Source organism: Anolis carolinensis, chromosome 1 (assembly GCF_035594765.1).
Source record: "Anolis carolinensis isolate JA03-04 chromosome 1, rAnoCar3.1.pri, whole genome shotgun sequence".
Classification (NCBI taxonomy): Eukaryota; Metazoa; Chordata; class Lepidosauria; order Squamata; family Dactyloidae; genus Anolis; species Anolis carolinensis.
The window spans coordinates 353,269,942-353,292,912 of record NC_085841.1 but is presented as its reverse complement, the minus strand read 5'-3'; the positions used below and the strand labels follow the sequence as shown (position 1 = coordinate 353,292,912).

Sequence of the window (22,971 nt, the reverse complement as noted above, 5' to 3'; positions counted from 1 at the left end):
TCGCTCAAGTTTCATGGACTAAAGGACCTTGTCATCTCCCCTCACTTTGCTTGGCAAAGTGAGTGTTTCGGTTATTGGATTACAACTTTGGACCTTAATATTTCTTATTGGACATTGCTTTTTTGGACTAATTCTGACCTTTCCTGAAAGGTCTAATTCTGGACTATTTTCTACACTTGTTTTTATTAACTTTATATATTCCTTCAATAAAGATATTAGATAGATTCTGGCCTCTGTGTATGGTTATTGGTGCTCTGCAGCCTGGGTCGTGACAGTTTGACTCCGCCACCCTAAGCACCAATTAACCTCGGCCAGAATGTCTACCGGAGTCGTACCTGGGCCGAGCGGCCAGCCGATTACCTACACCATCGACAAGGATGAGGTGGACCGAATCCGTGATAAGCTCAATGCACAGGATGGAGAAATAAGGGGTTTGAAGGAACGCGGAATTCGTCTTCCGGCCATGGCGTTGCCAACCAAGTTTACTGGAGAAGCTTCTAAGGTCCATGTCTTCCGTCGCCAATGTCAAGCTTATCTAGAGGCCCGTGCTGCCGAGTTTCCCCAAGAAGACATCAAAGTGGCATGGGTTTACAGTCTTCTAGACGGGCCAGCGGCCAGCTGGGCGACGGCACTGTACGACCAAGCCTCTCCACACCTAAGATCAGCGCAACACTTCTTGGACCACCTCAAGGAGACTTGGGGAATCGAGGACAATTTGGAGGCAGCCGGTCACAAACTCCGTCGCCTTTTCCAAGGAGACAGACCTATGTCTCAGTATATAGCCGAGTTCCGAGTGCTGGCCCACAACACCGGCTGGAACGATGTAGCCCTCAGGGGACAATTCCGGGAGGGTCTCAACATTGAAATGCTGGAAGAAATCTCCAAGGTGGATCCTCCCCAGACCCTCGAGGCACTCATTGATCAATGTTTACGGGCTGAAGTCATGATTGCCAACAGGAAACAGTGGGTTCGAGGCCAGGGCAGTAGAGCCGGGGGAAAACCCCCCGCTCCCGCCAGCGTTCAGCCACGTCCGGTCTGGAGACCCCCACCGCCAACCCCATACCCCAGAGGAGGCGAGGAGGTGCCGATGCAGTTGGGCAATGTGCGTCCCAGACTAGATGCCGCCGAGAAGGCCCGTCGTCAACGCTTAAACCTCTGCTGGTACTGCGGGAACGGGGGCCACTTCGCCAGAGAGTGCCCAGCCAAAGGGAAGCCTGCCGCCCGTCTTGCGGCGGCGTCCTCCACGGAGACGAAGACGTCTGAGCCGACTGGCACACAGCCGGCGGGGGAAGCCAACGACCGGGTGTAGAGAGGCTCGCCAACCCGGTCAAAAAATCCATCCAAGAGCCGCCAACCGGGGTCCTGTTCCTTCTCGTGGTCACATTATGGTCAGCAAAAAGGGGACCCGTCATGATCCACGCCATGATAGACTCTGGAGCTACCAACAATTTCATCGATAGAGAGTATGCCGACTCTCTGGGATTACAATATCATGATTTCAAGAATGCCCGTGTGGTGCAAGCCATAGACGGCCGCCCCCTCAAGACGGGCCCCGTAAGTCAGTGGTCGGAACCCACCAGGATGTGGATAAGGGAACATATGGAAGAGATTTCCTTCTTTGTTACCGAGGTCCCCCATTTCCCTGTGATTTTGGGAATTCCATGGCTGACTCTCCACGACCCTAACATCTCCTGGTCCAACAGAGAACTGCAGTTTGCTTCACCGTACTGCCAAAACCATTGCCTCGTAGCCAAGGTATGCCATGCCACAGACACCGAGCCCATCATCACCTTGCCAAAGAAGTACTCCGAGTATTGGGATGTATTCAATGAGAAAGAAGCCGAAAAATTACCCCCACATAGACCTTATGACTGTGCCATTGACTTGGTGGAGGGGGCCCCGATCCCGCGAGGGCATCTCTACTCCCTGACTGAACCAGAGCAAGAAGCTCTCAGGGAATTCCTAGAGACAAACCTTCGCAAGGGATTCATCAGACCCTCTCAATCCCCAGCCGCCTCCCCAGTGATGTTTGTGAAGAAGAAGTCAGGGGAACTACGCTTGGTGGTGGACTACAGAGCATTGAACAATATCACCAAGCGGAACAGCTATCCCCTGCCCTTAATCTCGGATCTACTGGATCGGCTTCGAGGAGCCAAGGTTTACACCAAGCTGGATCTTCGGGGGGCTTACAACTTAGTTCGCATCAGGGAAGGGGACGAGTGGAAGACCGCCTTCCAGACCAAATTCGGATTATTCGAGTCCCGAGTTATGAATTTCGGTTTATGCGGAGCCCCCGCAACGTTCCAGCATTTTGTCAATGACATTTTTCAGGACTATCTAGACAGGTTCTTGATAATCTACCTGGACAATTTTTTTGTTGTTTTCTAGATCACAATCAGAACATGAGAACCACGTCAAAATGGTGTTACAACGATTGCGGGATCATGGACTTTATGCCAAGCTGGAAAAATGCGCCTTTGATCTACAAGAGGTAGATTTCCTTGGTTACCGCATCTCGCCTCTAGGGCTTTCCATGGATCCAGCCAAGGTTTCAGCAGTATTGGAATGGCGGGCGCCAACTAACAAGAAAGAGGTGCAGCGTTTCTTGGGGTTCGCGAACTATTACCGCAAGTTCATTCCAGATTTTGCCCGCTGGTCCGACCCCATCACTAGCTGCATCCGTGGAAAGCAGCCTTTCCGCTGGACTGATCAAGCAGAGAAAGGGTTCCAGCAACTAAAGAAACTATTCACCTCCCAGCCAATTCTACAGCACCCAAATCCTGGAACCCCTTTTGTGGTGCAAGCGGACGCCTCTGATGTGGCAATTGGGGCTGTACTCTTACAACCGGTGGGAGATCACCTCCATCCCTGTGCCTTTTATTCTCGTCAACTAACCACACCAGAGAGGAATTACACCATTTGGGAAAAAGAACTACTGGCCATAAAGGCAGCCTTTGAAACTTGGAGACATTGGCTAGAAGGGGCCAAATTTCCCATTGAAGTCCACACTGATCATCGTAATCTAGAACATCTAAGAACTGCCCGCAAACTAAATCAGAGGCAGCAACGTTGGGCTTTATTCTTTGAACGTTTCAACTTCCAGATCCATTATGTGACCCCAGCCCAAACCAAGCAAGCAGACGCCCTGTCACGTAAACCGGAATACGCTGCAGGACGCAAGGAGACCTTTGAATCCCAACTGCTACAACCCGAGAACTTTGCCACGCTCACGGTGGGGAACACCAAATCCATTCCCATTGGTTCAACTTCCCCTACTCCAGGACCCATCTGTGCTCAAGAAATCAGGGCTAGTCAGCAAGCAGATGCCTGGGCGCAGGACCAACTTCGCCAAGGTCTGCATTTTCCCTTTTCGCTTAAAGATGGGCTGCTCTGCTATAGAAATCATGTTTATATCCCACCCGGACCGGGCAGGGAAAAAGCGCTTCGTCTGTGTCATGACTGCAAACCAGCAGGACACTTCGGACTATTTAAAACTATGCATTTGATCCTAAGGGATTTTTGGTGGCCCAAGATCCGCAAGGATGTGGAAAAATATGTCAACACCTGCCCAGTATGCCAGCGCTCCAAGATACGAAGGGAGAAGCCCTCAGGGCTTTTACACCCCCTTCCTACCCCATCTCGCCCATGGGAAATAATTTCCGCGGATTTCATCACTGACCTACCACCTTCCTGTGGATTCACCACGATCTTGGTGGTGGTGGACCTTTTCACCAAGTTAGCCCATTTCATTCCCTGCGAAGGCCTCCCCACGGCCAAAGAAACTGCGGATCTATTTCTTCAACATGTTTTCAGACTACATGGATTGCCCAAGAGTTTAGTCACAGACCGTGGATCTCAATTCACCTCTCGTTTTTGGAAGGCACTACAAAAACTATTGGGCATAGACTCTCGCTTATCTTCAGCTCATCATCCCCAAACAGATGGGCAAACGGAGCGCACCAATGCCACTTTGGAGCAGTATCTTCGCTGTTATGTAAACTACCAACAGGACAATTGGGCTTCTCTGTTACCACTGTCTGAGTTTGCCTACAACAATGGAGTTCAAGCTTCTACAAAAGAAACGCCGTTCTTTGCAAACTACGGCTTCCATCCACGTTTCTTCCCCCCTGTCATTGAAACTTCAGAAGTTCCCGCAGCAGAGGATTGGCTGCAGGAACTCACAGCGGTGCAACAACTTTTGCTCCAGCAACTGGACCAAGCCAAGGAGGACTATAAACGCCACGCTGACAAACATCGCCAGCCGGGCCTCGAAATCAAGGTAGGAGATCGGGTTTTCCTGTCCACTCGCTTTCTGCCCTCCCACCGCCCTTGCCGGAAGTTAGATGCCCGTTTCATTGGCCCCTATCCAGTGGTGGCGCAATTAAACCCCGTGACTTTCAAACTCCAACTTCCGCGTTCAATGCGCATTCACCCAGTGTTTCACCGTTCCCTGCTCCTTCCGGCGGATGGTGTACGACCTGATACAGACCAACCGGCCCCCCCTCCTGTTTTGATGAATGGGGAGGAGGAGTTCGAGGTTGAGGACATTTTGGATTCTCGCTTTCACCGCCGCCGCCTACAATATCTCATTGACTGGGTGGGTTTTGGCCCTGAGGAACGCTCTTGGGAAGACGCCTCCACAGTCCATGCTCCTGATCTAACCCGTCGCTTTCATCAGACCTATCCCACCAAACCGCGACCTCGCGCCTCGGGGAGAGGGCCCCAGTTTGGGAGGGGCCTTGAGGAGGGGGATAGTGTGATGACCCATGGGCCTTGTAGTCCTGCTCAGGACATTGTAATTCCTGATGAAGATGAAAACTTGGGTTTTTTACCTTCCCAGTCTGAACTGGATTCCTCTCAGCCAGATCTTTCCCAGGCAGATCTGGGAACCTTGCACCTGCAAGAAAGTTGTCTCCCAGAAGTATGTCAAACAAGCCCAGAGCCTACTTCTCCCGTGTTCTTGCGCCGGGAGTTTTGTAAACAACAGAGAAGTTTGGAATCAGCTTCGCGCAGGAGTGCGAGGATTGCAGCTAAGAATGTGGCCAATTAAGACTGCTTCTCGTGAGAATCTTTGGGGAGTCTCACATCTGGTCTCAGAGTTTAGCTTTCGGTTCTGATTCCCAGAGAACTGCTTCGGCGGGAAAGTTAGACTCTATTTAGGTGTTTTACCCGCGTAGTAACTTCGCGGAGTCAATTCGTCAGCCTACGGAGCGAGTTGTGTCTGGACAGCGCGCTCCGATTCAAGCCTCGCTCCTGCTCAAGCCTTGCCTTGCTATCCAGCCTTCGCCTTGCTTCCCAGCCTTTGTTTATCTACGGACTTTGCCTTGTTTCCCAGGATCAATCCTTGCCTTGTTCCACGGATTTTATCAAGTTATTCCACGGACCTTGTTCTTGTTCTTAGTTACCTTGTTCCACGTTCAAGCCTTGTTTCAAGTATCAAGTGATTTCCTAGCCTCGCTCAAGTTTCATGGACTAAAGGACCTTGTCATCTCCCCTCACTTTGCTTGGCAAAGTGAGTGTTTCGGTTATTGGATTACAACTTTGGACCTTAATATTTCTTATTGGACATTGCTTTTTTGGACTAATTCTGACCTTTCCTGAAAGGTCTAATTCTGGACTATTTTCTACACTTGTTTTTATTAACTTTATATATTCCTTCAATAAAGATATTAGATAGATTCTGGCCTCTGTGTATGGTTATTGGTGCTCTGCAGCCTGGGTCGTGACACTTATCTATAGATAGTATCATTCTTCCCACATAAGAAGCTACAGACACATAATGAGTTTATTATTAATGTAATAATAAAATAATGCTGTTTGGTTGTGCATTTAAGTAAATCAGATCAAATTTGCCAAATAGTCACTGTTGAATGTTTTTATATTGTGGAATGGTATTTTAAATTGTAAGTTGCTCGGAGCACTCTGGTGGAGAGCGACTAATTAAGAAATAAAGTGAAGTGAAGTAATACTCAGAACGGTGTTAAAAATCCATGGTGATTCTGTTGTTGTGTGCCTTCAAAGTCACTCCCAACTTATGCTGACCTTAAGACCAATCTATCCCGGCGTTTTACAGGGCTGAGAGTGTGTGACTCTCCCAAAGTCACTCAACAAGCAGGGAATCCTACCCTGATCTTCACTGCTCTAATGATTACAGCAGGGTGGTTTATTATTGGTGCACAAAAGGCAAAAGCAAATGTGCTGCCAATAATAATAATAATAATAATAATAATAATAATAATAATAATACTTTATTTATACCCCGCCACCATCTCCCCGACGGGGACTTAAACACATATTCACATATGAGGTATTTGTTGACAAGCATCCAGGGACAGGAGAGTGTTAACTGCCTGAATCCATCAAAGCCCAGCATTTCCCACACTGAACAGCCCCAGGAATCTCCTGCTCACTCTTTTCCTTCCCTCTGCCTCAGCTTTTGCTGCATGCCTGCTTTCATGTGCTATGGATTTGGCAAGAGAAGAGGAGGAAGTGATTTGTAACTGGTGCTGCTGTATCTTTCGATGACGAAATGGCAGTCAGGGTCACCGGGCTACGCAGCGCCCATTGAGAGCTGAAGCGTTCATTCATAAAGATCTGCAAGCTGCAGGGCTTGAGGTCAGGGAGATGACTGGTCTTTCCACAAACAAAACATCTGCTGTCCTGGAAGTCGCACTTCCTTTAAGCGACTGACTCACAGCCTTGCCAGGAACGACCAAGACACACACGGAGGAAGGAGTCTCATTTCATTTCTCCATTTGGAGTAGGCGAAAGGCACACAGAAGGCCACAGTGGAAACTTCTGCTGCAGCCACACTTGAAAATAAAGTCTCACAACGTATTTAAAATGGTTAAATAAGGAGCTCCAGCTGGACAGTTACAAGGATCATAGAACTCCCTTGCTGCCACAGATCCACTCTCTGCCAGCCTGTTTCAAAATCTAAAAACTGCTGCTTATGACCAACAAAGTTCTGTGTGCCTTAGAATAAGGCTATCTCACCAATCCTGTCTCCTCTTATAAACCTGTCCAGACACTGAAATCCACAAGAGAGGCTCTTCCTTCAGTTCCAGCTCCTTCATATTTACGGTTATGGGAAGATGAGAAAGGATCTTCTCATTGGTTGCTCCAAAACTTTGGAACTCCTTCCGCAGCGAGGCCGATATGGCTCTCTCCTTGTTTTCTCTCCATCAGCAGGCAAAGAATTTTTTTGTTCAGGTGAGATTTTAGAATGGAAAACTTTTAAGGAAGAGCTTGGAAGTATTTTTCAAGTCACTTCTGATTTATTTCACTTCTGACATATGACTTGTCCAAAGTCGCCCAATGTGTTTCCATGGATTCAAACCCAGGCCTCCAATGCTGCTTAACTTTGGTAAAACTGTGGTTAATAGTTTAATTTGGATTTTATATTTAGAAAACACAGTTTAGCTCTTATGCTGGAACACCAAGTAACTGTTAGCACAGTAAAAATCCAAATTAAACTACACTGGACTGCAGATTTCTTTCTGCTAGGACCAACACATAACAAACACATTCTAAATGCTGGATACTTAAGCCAATACAGTCAGCCTTATAGACTCTGTATCCATCAATTCAATCATCGATGGCTTGAAAATATTCTCCACCCCAAGAAAATATTCCTCTCCAAGTTGTACGGACCATAAAACAAAAACACATAAGACATGTTGTGGTGATATCCTTTTAAGGCCAACCAAAAGAGGCAAAATATAGGTATTCAGTGAAATTATTAATGTTAAATTTACATCCTATTTGTATTTATTTAACCTTGATTTTTTTACATTGTGTCAGAAGCAACTTGAGAACATACTGCAAGTTGCTTCTGGTGTGAGAGAATTGGCAATCTACAGAGACGTTGTCCAGGGGACGCCCGGATGTGTTACCATTCTGTTGGGAGGCTTCTCTTATGTCCCTGCAAGCTAGAGCTGACAGACGGGAGCTCACCCCATCTCGCGGATTCAAACCAGCAACCTTCAGGTCAGCAACCCATTGTGCCAGCGTGGCTCCTTTCCTAAGCTTGGTGATATGTATTTTGTAGCAATGTATTTTAACTGCGTTATATCCCACTTGAGCAGCAAAGAGACTGATAACAAATAAAATGTATTATTACCGTTATTGTTGTTGTTGTTACTATTCCAAACAGCAAACTTTTGATTTTGCCATTTTGTATTTTTGTATAAAGGATACCAATTTACTACTCAATTGGGACTTGAGCAACCACAATTTTGGAATCCCTTTGAGTTGCAATGCTTAGAAAAAAGTAGGGGTAGAAATAAATATAAAAATAATAATAACAGGGTATTGTTCTTTTCAAAATGTTAACTTTTAAACCACTGGTTTTCTTTCCCCCACTTTTTTTTTTAAAAAAGGGAAGAGATTCTGAGAAATTCAAAGATTCCAAGAAAGAGATTTCTTTCTGTAAGCCGCCCTTGTTGTAATTATAGCCTGAACTTGTTCACAAGCTCAGAATATCAGACACTGGTTTTAGAAACATCCTGTGGTTGATGTACTTAAAACCTTGATGCCTTTTCAAACCCACTCTTTCTCCTCTCTCTCTTTCTTCGACTCTTTTGGAGTACAGTATATTTTTAAACAGCTATTGTTGTGAACGGAAAGAGACATTAGAAAAGGCACACTCACAGAAATACTAGGGGGGGAAACACGGCTCACAATCCTGGACACTGTTAGCACAATAATTAAAATCACATTACAAGACAAAACCAGAAACAGAATAGAGCAACACAAGTGTGGTCTCCTAGGCAGCCAAGCTGAGAAAAACTGGAGTTGTATAACACAGAGTTCTTTGGACTGGGACCAGGAAAGCCTGAGTTCAAATATCTCCTCAATTATGAAGCTCATAAAACTCAGCCAAACTTGCCTCACGGGAATTTAGTTATAAAAAGACAAAATGGGATGAACCCATGTGCATCATCCCTAAGCTGCTAACAGCCGGGATAAAGTAAGTCTCGCCTTCCAGATGTGTCTGGACTCCAACCCTTATCTACTCCAACCATAAATTACAGCCTGCAACCCATTCCTCACCTCTGTTTTGGACTTCAGCTCTCAGAATTCCTATCTATCATGCTAGGTTGGGGCTTTTGAGATTTATGGCCCCAAACATCTGGAAAGCCAAAGCTTGAGAACCACTGCTTTATAGGAACATTGCATTCCAGAAGAAGAACATCCTACATCACAAGAGTCACATTATATTAGGGAAATATTGGGTTACTGAGGAATTTCAAGAGATCTGACATCTGGACAGGGGGTGGCAAATGCAATGCAATGAAGTCTTGTCCTGGAAATAACATTTCCGGGCTGCGCTATATGTGTTTGTGTGCCTTTGAATCACCCGTTGACATATGGCGACCCTATGAATTCCACTGTCTTCTCTCAGGCAAGAAAAACTGTCAACCCTACTATATATATATATATATATATTTAAAAAATCCCAAAAGCCAACTCTGGTTTTATCGTTTTATACAAGCGACAACATTTTACTATGTCGCTGACTATAATGAGACTACAGATTTGGTATCCACAGTTGGGGCCCTCGGTAACTAGTAGATATCAAGGGCTCCAACTGGGGAACCAAGATTCCTAGAAAAGTGCACTTTCAGGTAAAAAAATGCATTCACCATTTTCACAAGGTTCCAGTGCTCCCAACCCAACAGATGTGGAGAGCTGGTTGTAGTAGTATACTATTTCCAAAATTAAAAGCCTAGGAAGGGAGGTCCAGTTTGGAAGGAATCACAAAGACGGACCTCTCCTGCGTTCCCTCCCAATGTGTTTCTGACACTAGTGAAGTTGTGAAACGTACTTCAGCTGAAGATTTAGAGCTCTGGTGGGCTCATGAGGAGATACAGATACAATCATTCGGATTTCCCGACCTTTATATATAGTTCACAACTTTTGCTGAAATTCCCATCCTAAGATTTAGTAGCTACCATATATACTCATGTATGAGTTGACCTTGTTTATATGTTAAGAGTAATTTGGGGCCTAAATTATAGATTTTGATGTGACCCGTGGATAAGTCAAGAAGGCCATTCCATGTACAGGAGGAAGCACCAGTGCTATTTGAAAAGTTCAGTCCTTAGGCCACCATTTTTGCACCCAGGCGTTCAAAACAGGCAAAAATGATTCCATGGTGGTGACAGTAAAGAGTGTGAAGTGCATGTTCTAGGTTTTTCCAGGACAGACTATCCTCTGGGCTGGTGTGTCAAGATATAGTTACATGGACCCACAAATAAGAATGGTGTGTTAAAGTACAGTAGTTACACTGACCTACAAATAAGTTGACTCAGGTTTTTGCTAAAATTTATAGACATGTGCATGACAACCTACTGTATTAGCAATAAGAACTTTAAGCTTAAATACGCTACAATAGATGTTCTCAACTTTTTCACCCTTGAAAAGAATTTCAGTTCTCAGGGAACTGTGGTATCAATAGGCCTATACTAAAACTTGAAAAAAAGTTTTGTTTTGTTTTTCAGCTGTATCTTGTGAAAAGTCTAGTAACCTCCTCCAGAACCCTGGGTTTCTGGGGAATTCAGTGCTAGAACGTTTGGTCTTGTCCCTTTGTCACCATCATCATTTATTTGTACCCTACTTTTCTCCCAGGCTTGCGACCCAAAGCGGCTCACAAACCTAAAAACTACACAATTAAAAAACGTATAATCATAAAAACGATACAATTTAAAAACCTGCAACCTTAAAAACGATAGTTTAAAAACGTTTATCCCAGTATTGGGACCCAAAGCATCTCATAATCTTAAAAACTATATAGTTTGAAAACTATACAATTTAAGTAGTTTAAAACAGAATGAGCCATACCTAAAACCAAAACACACCCCATCTCCGACTACTCATAGTTAAGTCCCTGACCAGAGCCAACCTGTGACCAGTGATATAAACACTTCTGAACTTTCTGACTCTGAAATGATTTTACTGCCGATTAATTAAGAAGAAGTAACAGTACTCTTAATGTTATGAATATGTTTTCTCCATAAGGTCAGACTTAGCCCATTACAATTTCAGCAGGGGTTTTTTGTTTTGCTTTTCAAAGGAATCCTGCTATGAGCTTTGAAACCTCTGTTGTTTATTTGTGGTTGCCAGTTCTTAGAAATGTGACCAATTTACTGAAGTAGCAGTATGATCAGAGTTCCCCTCCAGTATAAAGAAAAAGAGATAACTGGCCTTTCTATCCTGGTACAGCTATCTGTCATTGCACAGAAGTGCATTTACAGTAAAGCTAACAATCATAGAGATGTCTATATGATGTGGTATTACAACTATCAGCAGCCTAGCCAACGCTGGTAACAACAAGGAATGCTGGGTTTTGCAGTCCAGCAACAACATCTAGTGGGTCACATAACTTCCAACCCGTGGTGTACAGGAACAGCATTAGTAATAAAGCATTCAAGCTACTGACTATTAGTGTTGTACTATTTCACTGGGTTACTGGAATACAGTTCAGTGGTTTCATCAATTTTTGTGAAATTTACACAACATTTCTACATTGCATAATGCACAATGTGCGCTCCAAAATGCAAACAGAGAGACAAAAAGACATTTATGGCATTTCTCCAGATATGGGAGAATAAGGCACTTACCTCGTTTGTGGAGCCAGCCTTCCTTCACTATTGCTACTTCATTCATAATGGCGAAAATGTCTCTTCAGCTAGCGTTCAATGACTAAAGATCACTCCTTGACCTCCACAGAAAATAGTTCTTCTCCCCTTCCTCCTCCTTCCCCTTTTTCAACTCCTCCTAATGAGAAAGAAATGGAAAAGGAAAGACAACACTTAACAATGTTGCAGGTAGAAGTTTGGTTTTGGTTTTTGATTTTTGAGATACCAGTACGACCACACCAATGTAGAGAGCAAGACTCTAAATAAAAATTATAATTATTTGGGGATTTCAGAAGGTTGAAACAGTTCACAAAGGGAGATCGTTTCATTGAGAACCAGCTCTAGATAAAGCTTCTTCAGTAAAAACCTTTAAAGTATTTGAATACTGACAAACCATTTGATGGTCATCACACATGACAAGAATTCCCAACAGTTGCAACTACATGAACCTGAAGATACTGGATCCAAAAAAAGAAGCGATTTTCCCCTCTTGGAAACCTTCAGAGAAGCAATTATAGAAGAAGCAATTAAAGTTGCAGACCTTTCTTGCACTGCTCAAATATTTTTGGATTTCAGAATCCCAGACACGGGATGCTCAACCTGAGTTACAATTCCATGTGGATAATCATGGCAACGTCCTACAAAATCCCAGAATTTGCAGATATTGGACTGAATGATTCTTCCAACTCTATGATTCTTCCTCAAACTACAAATAGTGATAACAGCTAAAGTGGAATATACAGTAATATACAGTACAAAAGAGCCCAAGTTCCAACATTCAAATGGCTGTACTTAAGACTTGTGTGATGAACAATTTGGCTGAAATTTCTATAGCTGTTGTAAGTTTAGGAATGTGTTCACAAGAAGGCTCGATTAACATGAAACTACTGAAGTTGGCTTCACCTGAAAACTGAGTTTTGAGCTAACTCACCTGCCATCCCAAGTTAGGCAAATACCAAGTTATGAGTCACTTGGTAAACAAGCACATCAGAACTTAAGCACAGAGCTGCCTGGACTCTGCTCCAAAGCAGCCTGGTACATGCGGATTAGAAAGGCACATGTTTACTTTTGGTGCATTCCAGCCACCCGTCCAACTTCCTAGAGCCACATACTCAAAAAACAATGTCTTTTTCCAGCATAATTTGAGGGGCAGAATCCAAGAGGAGGAAAAGGAGGGCACAGAAAACAGAAGATAGAAGACAAATTTGGAAAACATTTGATTTGTATATACTGATTTGGGGGAAGGGATCCCTGAAAATTCTATGATAATGTAATTTGTATTCTGTGCCATGAACAACTAGATTCTTAAATCTGTATATAAATTTTCAAACCCCACACACTTTAGATACATTACAAAATTCTTCTATACTCTCTACCATTTCTGGTTTGAGGTTCCTTAAGCCAGTGATTCTCAACCCGTGGGTCCCCAGATGTTTTGGCCTTCAACCCCCAGAAATCCTAACAGCTGGTAAACTGGCTGAAGTATTAAGACAGGATGGACCGCAACACAATTTTGTTCTTCCGTATTTTCAGCTTTTTGAATCACAAAGGTCTTATGACCAAAGGAAAGAATGACTTCTGTAGACCACTAATGCTATCACACAAAAAGGCTATAAATTTGAGGGTCTTGGGGACCTAGGATCCTTGTGAAAGTGGGAAACCACAAATAAGAAACCACTATTTTTATCCAGGAATTTCAAGGTCCCTCTAGGCAACTGTATAGTCAATTTAAACTTGATATTGACCACAGAATCATGTTGGAGGACCTATAAATGCCTAGAAGAGTTCTCTATATGGCCCTCCACAGTAGCAAAATAGGCTGAAGGACCTCAAGATTCCTATAGTGAACATATTCATCAAATCCACAAAAGTGAAAACTGCAAATGTAGAGGGCTGACTGTAAAAGATATAACAGTACCATAGGGTTTTCTGGAGCTGAGAGTCTGCCCAAGGTCACACAATGGGTTTTCATGGACGAGCAGGAATTCAAATTTTGATCTCTAGATTTTTGATCCAAAAACCCAAATCACTACGCCAATCTGGCTTTCTTCCTCTTCCTTGTTAGTATATTTATTATATTAATTTCTATCACATTTTAAACTGGTCTGTTTCAAAAGATAAGCATAGTAAAAAAAAAAAAAGGCTGGGATTTGCTGGTATCCATACTTTGACCATAGCCTACCTCCAAAATCCTGTCTTCAATGGAAAAGTTGTCTTTATAAATTTAGATGGCCTGAACTTCTAACTAAAGTTATGAAATGCTTGGGTAATAATAGTCCCATTCACTACCAGGAGACCTACTGGCGAGATCTCGTCAGGGACAGCGATAATAGGCTGAACTGTCTTTAATGTTGTTGAAAGTTATTAAGTCTGTGAAGCGGTGGTCCTAAACATATAGGTGAGCCTTATTTTTCTTGTATTATACCTGGAGTGCTTAGGCCAAAATGAACTGGCATGCCTAAAATCACACGATGAACTGAGGCCAAAGGGAAAAAAACTTCAGGGATTTTCCAAAACAAGGGACTAACATTATACTAAAAAAGAACATTTATAATAAGGCAGCAGCAAAATAGTTGCTAGGTTTTAAATAAGTTCAGTTTTTAAAAAAAAATCAAAAGGGAGTAAAAGAGCGCCTCTTTTGAAAGAGACAATCCAAAAGTGAGTGCGAAAGATAGAGTCATTTTAAGAAACAGTATTTGACGGAAAGCGGATCCTTTTCCCATAGTTACTACTCTAGAAATAAAAAGAAACCGCACAACATAACACAAAACACATCTCAACCCCTTAGCAACAATAATTCTTGGCTGTAACTTCCTCCCATAAAAGGAAACTTCCCAACTGGTACTTGTTAGCACAAGTGAATGTAAATGAATGTAAATCCACTAAGGAAAAGAACCAAGTCTGTTTTCAAGAAATGTACACACCCCAAACAAAGCACCAAATTCCAAGCTGCGGGATTTCCCAAATGTTAATAGTGAAAAACATTTCTTTCACCCACAGCATCACGGCTTTAAACAAACACCAAATTGCTATGGAGACTCAAAGTATTAATTTGATTTTCATGTCAGAAATTTACCTGTAACTTGAAATGTTTTTAGTCTTTATATGAGCTTAATAATAACTTTGGTTAGTGACTCTTCTGTACTTTTAAAACTCTTGAATATTTTGTTCTGTATACTTTTTTGGATCTTTGTCATTGCCTTTGGCTAGAATAACAAACATAATGATTGATTGATTGACTGATTACAAGCACCTTTTCTTCTCTTCTCTTTAGATATAACAGATCATAAACTTTTTATTTATTTATTTGCCATATTTGTACCCTGTCCTTCTCACCCCGAAGGGGACTCAGAGCAGCTCGCATATAAATCGGCAACAATTCCACGCCATACAAACATAAATCAACAGATAACTCTATACATTAAAAACCAACCACTAAGAACATATCAAACATTAAAACAAATAAAAACTACAAAGGTTCAATCAATACAAACTGTGTTCCATGAACAAAATTGTTTAAAATACTGTAGAGAAAATTACCTTCAAGCGATCTGTATAATTAATCATACATGAACTTCATGTTTAGACTTGGATCCTGTCTCCAAGATGTACGTATATGCAAATGCTGGTATTCCAAAATTAAAAAGAAATCCAAAATCTAAACACTTCTGTCACAAGCATTTTGAATAAAGAATACTCAATCTGTATTTTTATGTGAGTATTTCAAGAGAGGGAGTCCACAACTTTCTTCAGATTCAGAAAGGGTATGTTATCCAAAAAAAGAAAAAGTTAAGTTATGGTGGCTTAATGGTATCTTACAATATCAAATAAGTTTCATTGTGCTTACTATTTTCTTCTGAAATTGCAACATCTTAGAAAGACTCCACCATATATGGTAAAAATATTGCATTTCTTCCTGCCAGAACCAACACTATTTTGTTCCCTTACTATCAATCTCAAAACAGACAAGAAGCAGTAAAATGCCACATAATCCCCAAAATTTTTCCAAAGTTGCAATGTTTCAGTCATGACCAAGCATTCACTGGATCATGACTGTAACACTGGTCAACACATGACTATGCAAAATAAAGCAACACCTCCACCCATGCTTTCCAGCTAAAACCACTCAACTGCAAGTGATGTGAACAGACATACAAACAGAAGCCAAACCTAGAGATGGAGGACAGGTGACCCTCTAGATCAGGCATGGGTAAATTTCTGCCCTCCAAGTGGTTTGGACTTCAAAAACGACTGTAAGGAATCATGGGTGTTGAAGTTCAAAACACTTGGAGGGCCAAGTTTTGTCCATGCCTGCTGTAAAGGCACCAGAATCCCACCTGCTCCAGGAAGCTCAACAGGATCGTTCCTGGTTTGTACTTGGACAGAAGATCTCCAATGAAAACCTTTTGCTATAGGCAATATTTCAGAGGAGAGACTACTGTGTTTCCCCGAAAATAAGACAGTGTCTTATATTATTTTTTGCTCCAAAAGATGCTCTAGGTCTTATTTTCAGGGGATGTCTTATTTTTCCATGAAGAAGAATTCACATTTATTGTTGAACAAAAAAATGAACATTTATTATATACTGTACAGTGGTTATCATCATAAACCAGCATAACCAGACAAACTGTGAATCCTATCAAGAATTTCTTGTTACTACCATTATTTCCATGTACAACAAGCTATGGTACGTACATTTACCGATCCTGCATGCTCTGGTGTTCTGTTCGGCGGGCACACTTCCAAACAAAACCTTTGCTAGGTCTTACTTTCGGGGGAGGCCTTATATTTTGCAATTCAGCAAAACCTCTACTAGGTCTTATTTTCTGGGGATGTCTTATTTTAGGGGAAACAGGGTAGCAAAGCCATTTCTGAGTATTCCTTACCTAAGAATTCCTTTAAAATCCATGGAGTTGCTTTAACACGTGACCTGAAGACACACACAAACATGCCTAAGCAGTAATCATGTGGATCTCCAGATGTTGTTACACTGCAACTTCCAGCCTTATTCAGTATTTGGTCGTGCTAGGAGTTCAAGTTCATATAAACCTGAAAGGATGCATGACTATGACCCCTACCTAGGAAAAAACTGTGACACTTCTTCATCATAAGGTTGCAATCTCATGTATGCTTATTTGGGAGAAAGTACATGGGAGCTAGATGGATTCTTACCTTGAAGAAGCAAAGGCACTGGACTGTCCTACTAGCCTTGTGTTTGTATTAGCAACCTTTGCTCTAGACTGGAGAGGAACACATTTTGAGAACCCCTGCTCTAAATTAAATAGTTTACAAGGGTCAACAGAGTTCACCCCGGAGAAGAAACAGCTTCAGAGCCACAATGCCGCAGAATCAATGCAGCGCGCTGGCCAACAGCAATCCTTTCTCCTGAACAGGCTATAAAAGAGTATGTTCATTAATATGCAGCCGTGCAAAATTAAAACGCCGGGCCTTAGAAGTGCACCATGCGTTTCCCACGCAGGACGTACCACCGGAAAACATTCTCATCTCTGCCGTCATTTATTTTGCATAAAGGAGAACACTTTCACAAGGGGAGGGGAGCAGGGGGGGCGGCACAAATTATAAAAATAAATGAATAAATAAGAGTGGCCGGGCGGATGACCTCATCTGGGAACCATTCCTAGAGTTCCAGTGAATAGGGGGCACCCGAGGTAAGTGTGGCCTGTTTGTCTAGCCAGCGGCCACGTGACGCAGCCCTGCTAAAGATATAAAAGTAAATCAAAGTGCAAAGATGTAAAAGAAGCCTCTACTAGAGGTTGCTCAGTACGCAAGAGAAGGGGGAAGGGGAAAAAAGGAAACCGCTCTCTCCCCATCCTTGGAGCTCCATAAAGTGCAATTGTCAACAAGGTGCTGCTTTGGCCTCCTTGTGGGTTTTATATTGTGTTAATGTATTCATGAGTTGGTCAAAGTCTTCAAACTGCAAATAATATCAAACAGAGTTGTTTTGAAAAGACAGCCTAGTAAAGCAGAATCTCTGCAATGCAACTGAATCCTCATAAGGAAGAGGGTTTTATTCTCTTGCCAATGACTACTTAGGAAAAAGTAAAGGTCTATTTGTGTCTAACTCTAGGGGTTGGTGCTCATCTCATATTCTAAACCAAAGAGCCAGCGTTGTCCGTAAACACCTCCAAGGTCATGTGGCCGGCATGACTGCATGGAGCGCCGTTACTTCCCACCGGAGTGGTACCTATTGATCTACTCACATTTGCATGTTTTCAAACTGCTAGGATGGCAGAAGCTGGAGCTAACTGTGGGAGCCACCCCGCTCTCCGGATTGGAACCGCCAACCTTTCAGTCAGCAAGTTCAGCAACTCAACGGTTTAATCTGCTGTACCACCAGGGGCTCCAATGACTACTTAAGTAGTCTTTAATGACTACTTAAAATTGCAAATTTGACAAGAAAAAGTAGTAGCACAATTCAGTTTTTCCCCAAGTGTCTTTGCATACCCCATGATATATGCATATTTATTTTTCAGGCATGGAAGTGACAGGAAGCAACAACAGAAATACTAAAAATAAATGCTGGGAAATCTTGTCTGTGTAGAACAATGGTTCCCAAACTTCTTCAGTCGTGACCCCCTTCAGAAGGCACATTATTTTCCACTGAATCCTAATTCTATCCCAGATTTGTGGAATTGAAAAATATATTCTGGAAATTTTTATGCTAATTCAAATACATTTCCCAATTTCCTTTATCTAGTTTTTCAGTTAATTTTACTCTGGCATTTTTGGAATAACATCCCAATATCCCAACGTCTTTTATCTCAAAAGTTGTACAAGAAAGAAAAAAAAATTCAAAAATGAAATATGGAATCAACATGAAATATGTTGTAGTCAGTAAGAACGTACTTGATAGCAATAGTTGTAGCACAAAATAGCTATTATGGAGACTATAAATCAAATAATTGGCCTTGTGTGGCTTTATCTTAAAATCCATTTTGAATTTGATTTTAAGATTTTTCATGAAACCCCTACCCCGTGGAACACAATTGGGGAACCCTAGTGTAAAATACAGTCTGCCCGAAATGTTTATGGGTTTGACTTCTGCAGATTTGATTACTTGTGGTTTTAATTAAAAGGTTATTTCCAGGAATGTCTAGGTCATCCAGGGCAATTCTCTTACCAATTTCCATCAGAAGTTGACCATACAGCCATGCTGGAGAACCTAAAGAAATCAGGAATGTTTCATTTGTAGTTTTTTCCATTTTCAAGGGTGTCCACTAACCCCAGCAAATGTGGAGAGCCAACTGTATTCTACAAACAAGCTTTCGCATTTTTAGGAGGCTATTTATACTATACTTCTGAGAACCTTAAGTCCTGTCCTTACAAGATGGCCAGGCTCTTGTAAAACAGGGGAGGGAACCTCAGGAGGTGAAATCAAACACATCAATCTAGGATGCTTCCCTTTTATAGGTGCATGTTGTCGCTATTACAGCTTTTATAGGTACATTTTGTCCCTATTCTTAAAAGATCAGACATTTCTTTCCTAAGGCTGAGTTACTGGCAATAAGAGCTCAAATATGTCAAACCACTCCTTTTTGCCTTTAGCCCGCTTACAAAGGAATGCAGGCTTCTGAGAACTTTTCTGAAACCATCGTCTGACGGTTGGCCACCTTGCTAGAGTAGGAGTTCTCAACTTCATCTGTCACATATTTTGGCCATCCATTCTGACATGTCCAGACCAGTATGATCAATGTTCAAAGGTTACAGGAATTGAAGTCCAAACATCTGGACTAGCAAAGTTTGTGAACCAGTTTTAGAGAGGATATCCAGGAGAGCTCCATTCTGGGACCTGCTGCAGATATGACAAAATCATGACATATTATTTATATATTTATGTATTTATTACAGCATTTGTATCCTGCCCTTCTCACCCAAGAGGAGACTTATTAATTGTGGTGAGGTGAGCACTCATGCTTCAGAGGGTCCGCATTCATGTTGTTGCCAATCATTAATGTGGGATGCAATGATCCGCAGCTGCTGGAATCATGGATCAGGATCCCATGAATTTGGAGGACCCACTGTACATTTATACCACAATGAAGTTATCACTGGCGGATAAGAAAATAGGTTTTCATGAGGTTTCCCTCAAAATTAGAGCCACAATCCTTCAACATTCCAAAGAAAATACCTACACTTTAAGCACAATTACTCTAGTTTATCCTTCTGGTAGTGCAAAACCTTGCCTTCTCATTCCAAACCCAGCTGATGAGACTGAACTATTCCTTCCACTGTGCCCATTATGCTATATGGCACTAACACAAGGCTGCTTTTTAAGAGCTATAAATTGATTTTAAAGGTCTTTCATGGCCCAATTTCTGATTTTATATAATGAAACCCCTGCTTGTTCCAACCAGAAGGAATAACTATGCAATAAAAGAACAGCTGTACATCAAGACAGACTGCAGATCTATCCATCTTGAGAGAAAGAAGCTCTCTAGGATTTCAAGGGAAGATTCACCCTAGCCTTCTAACCTGAGATGCTTTAAAAGAAAAAACACTTGGGACTTTTTAAATCCGAAAAGAATGAACTAGGGTCACATCAGACACTTCATGGTCTTTTCATGCCTCTTTTGGAAAGGACAGGGTCCCAAAATATGAATTCCTTTTCTCTCCTAGAACAGAAATTCATCTTTTAATTATACCACCACTCTCTTCTTCACAGATTCTATGTCCACAGTTTTGCAAAAGTTCTGGGTCTCAAGTCTGATTTAAAGTGTCATCCTGACTGAGCTGATCATTTTATTATTATTATTATTATCATCACCATATTTACAATCCACCTTTCTCCCCAATATTAGGGTTCAAGGCTACTATGTTGTTGTTGTGTGCCTTCAAATTATTTCTGATTTATGGCAATCCGAAAGTGACCATATCATAGGGTTGTTTGGGGCTGAGGATGGGTCACCCAACTCAATGGCTGAGTGAAGATTCAAACCCTGGTCTCCATAGTTGTAGTCTAATATTCAAACCACTACATCACACTGGGTCCATTTAGACAACTCATAAAACATTAAAACTAAAGCAAACCAAAGTCATCTATCTAGCAATCTACCTCTTGAATTTATAACCCATCTTTCTCTCAAAATGGGATTTAAGGACCATTAAAGTAATTAAAAAGGGTAAGTGTGATTTCAAAAAGTGATTAGACAAGCTATAAAAATAGAACCATATGCAAACTCAAGAGGACAACATGACAGTGTGCCACAAAATAAATGCCCATTATAGTCAATCACTGAACATCTGTTGGGACAGGAATGTTTTCACTGGCTTTCTCTGCTTCTACCAAACATACCTAAGAAGTTGGTGGAACTGAAAGAATAACACAGAGATAGGTGATGGGGGCCACTGAGCAAGCACTGAGAACTACTCTTCCCATGTGTCAATTACTTACAAAGATGCTGCTTTACATCAAGTCAAAATATCCAGCCATCTGACCCAATAAACTCTACCCCAACACCAACACTACCATTCGGCTGACTGTGTGAATGGAACTTCAAGTAGCAAATTATAGACATCGTTATTTGAATGGGTTAACACAATACAACCCACATATCTGCAGGAGATACAGTTCTGAACATGAAAGCAAGAAACCACAAACCCTTTTGAAATGAACAACTGCCATAGAATCACCCTGGAGGACCTAAATATTCACAGAGTTATCTTCTCCGGAAATTTGCTAAGTCCTCCAGGGCAAGTCTATGGTAACTTTCAATGAAAGCATACCATAGTATTTATTTATTTATTTGCCATATTTATATCTTGCCTTTCTCTACCCCAGGGGGGACTCAAGGTGACTTACAAATTGCACTACCATAGTGCCTTGGACATAAAAACATGAAGTAAATTAATATTAAAATGAATACATACATAGTATAATAGTATAGTATACATAGTATAATCTGGAGGACCTATAACATTGGTAGAGAGGCATATTTTATTGAACATTGATAGCGCTATCTATGTCTAATAAAATATGTCTCTAGTACAAATCATAGGTCCTGCAGGGAATGTGCTATGTCTGTTTTTACGGTCACTGGTGAGAGGAAATTGGAGTTTTCTGCCACATGTGCCCAAAAGTCTACGGGAAGATTCACACTGTACCATTAAAGCATTAGGATTCTACTTAACCTATTTCTACCATCTCAATTTCTGATACCATCCAGCATTCCTTCTACAAGCAGTACCCAAGTGGTTACAATCTAGGTTGTGGAGCTTTATTCTTAAGTTGATTGTGTATGTAAGTTGAAACGGGTGCATTTTAAGTGCAACTCCAACAAATATAAATGTATTGGTTTTGGATAGCATAGGGAAGAGATAACACCCCACTTTTTTTTTTGCTGCCTGTGGCCTTGTTCAGAAGATTTCACTTCATTTATAAAAGAAATCTTAATAAAAAGTATTAAAATATAAAAGAGATCTTAATAAAAAGTATTTTTTTTAAAAAAAAGAAGAAGATTTCACTTCATTTTCTGTCCCTGTGATAATTGGATTTTGAAAGATGTGGCTTTGTTGTGGAAATAAGGGTTGTTGGGAAAGCTTCAGTTGAGACACCTTTTCCCCATGATAACTCTTTTAGGAGTGAGTTTCCCTTCCTAGGGGTGGATATGTTCTCTCAGCTCCATTCGTAACTACGAGTCCTTGATAAGACGGATATGTGTAGCTTGGGGACCGCTTGTACTTCTGACTCCATAGCTCTGTTCTGCATGCTAGAAATGCTCACAACCACTTCAAAGCTTAGAATAATTATTGAATAATGGAATTGTTTTGGGGTGTTTAATTGTGTATTCTTGCAAGGCAAGGGGTCAGCCCTTGTGATCTCTTCCAGCATTATGATTCTAGGATACATGGTCATCCAACCTCTTTAAAAAAAACGCAAGGAGACTGTATCACTCTCCAAGGCAATGTATTCCCTTGTCAAACACCTTTTACTGCCTGGAAGTTCTTCCTAATGTTTATGAGGAATCACTTTTCCTATAGTTTAAATCTGTTGCTCCGTGACTTAGTCTTTGGAGCAGTAGAAAAGGCTTATTCCATCTTCAATCTCTTAAAACTTCTCAACAGCTCTCTAAGGCACTCCTCTACAACATGAGAAGAATAGCCTTATTGTACTACAACTGGTCCTACTGGCTAGAAGATGACTCTCTAAAAAAGTAACTCTTCTAAACTTGAAGTATGGCACCTTCCCCTTGAAACCTATTGGCTTTCATATAATACGGGAACATTGTATGTTAAGGAAGCCTGACTTGCTGCTCACCAAAATTAGAGGTCTCCTGGCTTCTGAAATATTCTGGAAGGAAAGGACAACTCA

At 41.8% G+C, this 22,971-nt stretch overlaps 1 protein-coding gene across 1 annotated transcript in view; it reads right to left on the bottom strand.

Moving 5' to 3' along the window:
• The window catches only part of akt1 (AKT serine/threonine kinase 1), a 141,811-nt gene that overhangs the window by 105,893 nt on the left and 12,947 nt on the right, over positions 1-22,971 (bottom strand). The window contains exon 2 of the mRNA XM_062968556.1: positions 11,625-11,781. Coding sequence (XP_062824626.1) covers positions 11,625-11,670 — 46 coding nt within the window. The 5' untranslated portion in view covers positions 11,671-11,781. The remainder of the gene's footprint in view (positions 1-11,624; positions 11,782-22,971) is intronic.